Source organism: Erpetoichthys calabaricus, chromosome 8 (assembly GCF_900747795.2).
Source record: "Erpetoichthys calabaricus chromosome 8, fErpCal1.3, whole genome shotgun sequence".
Classification (NCBI taxonomy): Eukaryota; Metazoa; Chordata; class Cladistia; order Polypteriformes; family Polypteridae; genus Erpetoichthys; species Erpetoichthys calabaricus.
Genome location: NC_041401.2, coordinates 17,949,840 through 17,956,091, shown reverse-complemented (window position 1 = coordinate 17,956,091; position 6,252 = coordinate 17,949,840). Strand labels below are relative to the sequence as shown.

General features: G+C 46.1%; 1 protein-coding gene across 1 annotated transcript in view; it reads left to right on the top strand.

Moving 5' to 3' along the window:
- Positions 1 to 356: 356 nt before the first annotated feature.
- The window catches only part of pdk1 (pyruvate dehydrogenase kinase, isozyme 1), a 72,327-nt gene continuing 66,431 nt past the window's right edge, over positions 357 to 6,252 (top strand). The window contains exon 1 of the mRNA XM_028806293.2: positions 357 to 946. Coding sequence (XP_028662126.1) covers positions 838 to 946 — 109 coding nt within the window. The 5' untranslated portion in view covers positions 357 to 837. The remainder of the gene's footprint in view (positions 947 to 6,252) is intronic.

Below are 6,252 nucleotides of genomic sequence, written 5' to 3'. Positions count from 1 at the left end.
AATCCTTTATTTGCCGTGACTAAAACGTTCTCAGCAGTACAGACCTCCACTTTTTCATTCCATAGTAAGTCTGCGTTACGTTCATGTACACCTCCACCTATTTTATTTTATTTAATTAGCGGCCCGGTGAATCCCACCCAGAGCCGACGAAACCTGCAGAATCTCCGATCCTTGGCACCTGCCTTGGCTGTAACCAGGAAACGTGCGCGAAACCCATCATTGCTTTCATTGGATAAGGTTAATGCCACTCGGAAATAACATGCGCGTCCCGCCCCACAGAACACATCCATCTCGAGATGTGATTGGCTCTCCTTCCGCTAAGCCGGCCCTTTCACCTCTCTCTGACCCTATTGGCTCCTAATTTTGCGACAGTACCGCTATGACTTTATCGAGACACTGTGGAGGGTGAAGAGCCCTGCGGTCGTTGTTTTTTTTTCTTTGACCCGACACAACAAGGGCACGTTTTGTACGCCGCAGGGTGGGATACGCACGTCCTGCGAAGCAGTTGCTTTCCAGCTCTTTCGGTTGATGCGTTTCGCTTTCGACGTCGCTGACGGTTGCCCTGGTGCCTTTGAGCGCGCTCCTCGGTTGTCGTGTGCTGGAGAAGGCGCGCGCAGGGCTACGAGACGCGCCTGTCTGAGGATGCCGAAGGTCTATCGAGGCTGACGAATGCCAGACTTGTCTGGACACAGGGACCCCCGGGCCCCTCACAGGCGTTGAGACGCCAGGTTTTCGCGGCCTTCGCATTACACCATGGGAGCGACATCGCACTAAAGAAGCACCTTGAACAGTCGGGGCTCCCTCGAGGCACAAAGTCCACACGAATTTTGAGCCAAAATGAGAATTCTAACCATCTTGTTGAAAAATTGCACCTTGGGAAAGCAAGTGGATTACTATTCACGGTTTTCACCTTCGCCACTCTCGATAAAGCAGTTTTTGGATTTTGGTGAGTACGATGGAATGATGATAATGACGATGATGATGGGGTGGTGGGTCGGGCTCTGTTTTGGATGGATAGTCAACTTCCTGGGTAGTTGTCACCAAGTATCACAAAGGGGGGTTGATTTTCCCCAATGGTGCTTTTTTTTGCAGAACTCGGCGAAACAACCGCATTCTCAGTATGAAAGTTGTCAGTGTGTAGTTTTCCGAAAGCGAGAACATATGTTGAGCATCGCTCATTCCTGGTGTGTTCATGAAAGCAGGTGACTTTTTCCTTTTGGAGTTTCAGTTTAAGCCTTTCATGCGTTCCTACTTTACCGATCACCATAAACTACAAACGTTTCAAGACATTATTTGTCCGAATGTTGTTTTTTTCAATTGAAAAGATTGCGGTATTTTATATAGCGCCTTTCAAGATACAAGGCTAACTTTATTTCTCATTCAAAGACTCACGGCAGTGCACAGAATGGAATTTGAAGAAGGTCGCCGAAGAGCAGTGAGCAGAGTTAAGGAAAGCCCAGGCGCCTCAGATCTAGAGGAGCAAGTGCAGCTTGACATAAACACTACATGGGGCATTCTTACATTCCAATTTTTTCCCCAACTTGTAGGTTTGTGTGTGTGTGTATGTATGTATGTATGTATATATATATATATATATATATATATATATATATATATATATACACACACAATGGGGAAAAAAATTCTTTGACCCCCTGCTGAATTGTAAGTTCTTTGTAAGTGAGCAAAATCAACAGTCTCATATTTTTATGGTAATTTCATTTTATTGTAGAGAGACAGAATATCTACTAAAAATCCAGAAACAAACACATTTTATAAAAGTAATAAATTGATTTGCATGTCTTTAAGTGAAATTAAGTATTTGATCCACTACAACACAACTAGAATTCTGGCTGGTACAGACTAGCTGTTTCGTCATGTGGCACACTGATTACAATCAATCAATCAATCAGTTCCAGATACTCCTGATCTGATGTGTACGTCCACAGAATCAATTTCTTCCATTCTAATCTCTCCACCACCATGGGCTGTCAAAGGACGTCGGGGACCAGAAGTACACAAGGCTAGAATGGGCTAGAACCGGGGGTTGCCAACTCTGGTCCTGGAGGACCACCGTGGCTGCAGGTTTTCATTCTAACCCTTAAAGAGCAACCTGTTTTTGCTGCTAATTAACTTCTTCTGAAACAACACTGAATAACCAAAGGCTGCAACTATTTACCCACTAAATAGAAAATAATGAATTAATTAAACAATTAGAACACCCAGCAAAAAACAGAAGGGAAATCAAGATGAAAATGTTGTTAAAAAGAAAAAAAAATTCCCATATAACTGCTTGGTAAATTTTTTATATATGTATTATATATATTTACCAAACGTAGTTTTCTGATTTCTACTTTTTTCCCAAAACACAGAATCTGGAAAATAACAGTTCACTTAATTAGCCCAGGAGTTCAATTAAAAATCGAAGATGGTTGGAACAAAAACCTGCAGCCACAGTGGGCCCCCAGGACCCGATGTTGAGAACCCTTGGCTTAGACAGTGAAAATACTAGGTAGTCCCCTAAATCCTTTCCAGAATTTGCTTCCTGTTTGACAGTGTTTCCCATCTTGTTTTTAAAATCGAAGTTCCTTTTGCCCACGTGTAGGACTTACCACTTTTCTACATTAAATTGCACTTGTAACTGTTTGATCAGTTTGGCTGATTGGTGGAAAAATCTGTTGGATTTGAAGCTGTGCTGGTGATCAAAAACCTGTCTCCTTGCCAGTTGTGAATCATGTGACTGAAGGTGTGAATTGGGTGAAACCACTTGGGTGTTGTTTGGAGATGATAGAGTAGGGACACCTGACTGACATAGTGAAGTGGAGGGATTCTGCAAGGTAAAGAGTAATGACAAATTTGTAAGTAGGCATAGAAGATGACTGTGACAACCCCCAAAGCAGACTACGTTCAGGGACGATTGTTTCAGCTTGACATGGATGGTTTATGCTTGTTTTTTTTTTTCCAGACTTCCCACTATTTAGTTGAAGTCATGAATCCTCTCAGATGAATTGCAAAATGTTTTTAAGCTTATAAAGCATTTCCAGTTACTTGTCATTTATTACTCTAGGATATCTCCTTTGCGGTGGGTTGGCACCCTGCCCGGGATTGGTTCCTGCCTTGTGCCCTGTGTTGGCTGGGATTGGCTCCAGCAGACCCCCGTGACCCTGTGTTCGGATTCAGCGGGTTGGAAAATGGATGGATGGATGGATATCTCCTGACATGGATGACTGAAAGTCTTTATTGACATACAAGTGACGTACTGTTGCTATACTTCTAGTGCCTCTGGATAAGCAAGTATTATATGCATGTCAGCTGGGGCGAAAAGTACATTTCGAATGTGGTCATGTGTTTAGGTCTGGATAGCCTAAAGATGAGCTCCTCAAATTAGGTCTTGCAGGGCTACAGTGGCAACAGGTTTTTTTTTCTGCTAATTCAATTTCTTATTTAGAAGCCAGTCGCTGCAGATTACAGAACTTGTTATTTAATTCTGTGGTTTTCATTTTATCATGCCAGATCATTCTTAGTTTGTAGATTTTTTTTTCTGTCCTGAGGATATCATGCAAGTGACTTGTGGCTTGAAGCAGATTAGTACATTTCAATTTCTTTAATGTTTACCTCTGATTTCTTTTCAAATACGTTATTCAAAGAGACACTTCATGGTGAGTCCACATACACAGGTGTGAATGAGATGGTGAAATGCTCGTCATTTTCATCTTATTGTTAATTGGGATCTGATAAGCATTTCCACTCAAGCTTTGCCGATGGGCATGATTTGCATTTGGCTCTTTGCAGTCGAAGTTTGACCACGGTGCGCACAAGATAGTGGTCTTATCCACAGTCCGGGCCACGCATCGAACGGACATCCTTGAGTGATGATCGGAAATGGGAGTTGATCAGGATGTAGTCCAACATTGCCGAGTCGTCGCCCGTTGGATTTCGCCAAGTGAGTTGATGCTTCTTTGGATGTTGAAATTGGGTGTTTCCGATGATAAATTTGTTGGTGTTGGCGAAGGACAAGAGGCGCAAACCGTTGTCATTGATTACACCATGTCCAAAACGACCCATCGTGCTCTCCCACCCAGTCCGATCGGCGCCAGTGTGGGCGTTGAAATCTTCAGCCAGTATAATCAATTCGGTCTGTGGGATCGAATCCAACGTGTGTTGTAGTTGGTTGTAGAAATCGTCCTTGGCCGGGACTGGGTTTGTCTCGGTTGGTGCATAGATGGTGACAAGGTGGGTTTTGATGGTGCCCTTGATAGTGAGCACTGCAAGACGATTAGAGATCGGCTGGTATGCAACGACGCTATTGACTGCGTGACGGGCAACCATGAATCCGACTCCTGCTTCTCGCTTTTCTCCACCCGAGTAGCAGAGTACCATCTGGTCATCGATGAGTGGTGGTTCGACGAATATCTGCCCTGATCCTATGAGTCGTAGTTCAGATAAAACTGCGATGTCGATTTTGCAGCTCAGCAGTTCTTTGGCAATGATTTCTTTTTGGCCGACGTGATGACCAGTTCGAACGTTCCACGCGGCGATTCGTATTTCCATTTTTGGCGTGATGATCTTTCGGTTTCTTCGGCCAGTAGCCCATTTTTCACCAGCCTCCTGGTTCCCCAATACTGGCGCATCGGCTGCCCCGGATGCGGTAGCATTAAACGAAGAATTTGATTTGGAACTGACCATTGGTTTCATGCCTGTTTTCCCCGGTCTCCCGGTTCTGGTCACTTCAGCAGGGCGACCACCTTCCTCCTTTTTCAGCCGGGCTTAGGACCATCCTTGGCGGAGTTCAGCTGCCAAGGCGGAATTTCAAATAGCATTATCCAACCTTTTCGCAGCATTGGTGCCATCCCACATGCCGCCGAACACAGCCGTGGATATCCGATGAATGCCTCGATATGGTAGATGAACGAGAAAGTGTAAAGCTGGTCGACTTTGAGCGATATTGTCAGCTCAACAAGGACGTCTGACGTCGAATGAAGGAAGAACGCGAGGCTTACTGGAACCAAGTAGCGGCCGACTTGGAAGAAGCGGCCTCAAAGCACGAGTACCACACGATTTATCGAACGCTCAGACGCCTGAGTGGAAAAACCAAATCAACGAACGGCAACATCCGAAAAGCCGATGGCACCTTCGTACGATCATCGACTGAGCGGTTACAGCGTTGGAAGGAGTTCTTCGAGACACTGTACAACCATGACCTGCCACAAGGACCACTAGCAGAGCCGCCACTCATCGAGGCACCAGAGACCCCAATGTCCGATGATGAACCGACCCTGGCGGAGGTGAAGATGGCCATCCGGACTTTGAAAAATGGTAAAGCGCCTGGTGTGGATGCGATCACCGCGGAATCGATCAAGGCTGGCGGTGATGTTCTCCTCCAACGAGTGCACCTGCTTCTGCAAAACATTTGGCGTACGGAGACGATTCCAAGAACATGGAAGAAGGCCATCATTATCCCAATCTTCAAGAAAGGCGACGACCGAGAATGCCAAAACTACCGTGGCATCAGTCTGCTCTCGATTGTTGGAAAAGTCTTCATGAAAGTAATCCAATCACGCCTGCAGAAGCATCGCGAACAAACGAGAGCCGCGAGGAGCAAGCCGGCTTCAGGCCTCGCCGCGGTTGCTGTGACCAGATATTCAGCCTTCGCCAGGTTATGGAGGAGCGAATTCGATGTGGGAAACGGACGGTCATCGTCTTTATTGACTTTCGATCCGCGTTCGACTGCATTGATTGGCCAGCACTTTGGATGACGCTGGAGACCGAGCACATCCCACCAAAAGTCATCAAGCTACTGCAGGACAATTACAATGGGTCATCGAGCCAAATACGCATCCGAAACGAGCTGTCGACTGAACTCGCCATTCGCACTGGAGTTCGCCAGGGAGACGTCGCCTCACCGCTGCTCTTCAACATCGTACTCGACGCCATTATGAGGAAAGTCTTCGGGGGCAGACGCGGAGTCCAGTTCGATGAAAATGGCACCGTGACAAATCAAATGTTTGCAGATGACAGCAGTGTGCTGGCTGAGGATGACGCCGAAGCCACGGACGCTCTCTACAAGATTGCCCGTGCCGCCCAGTCATATGGATTGAAGATAAACACTGAAAAGACGCAGGTGCTGACAACAGATGGATCGCCTGCCAATGTCCACCTCGACGGCATCCAAATACAGCAAGTTCAGCAGTTCAAATACCTTGGCTCACTGATCGAACAGAAGAAAGTCGTGTCCACGGCGGAGATCCACAG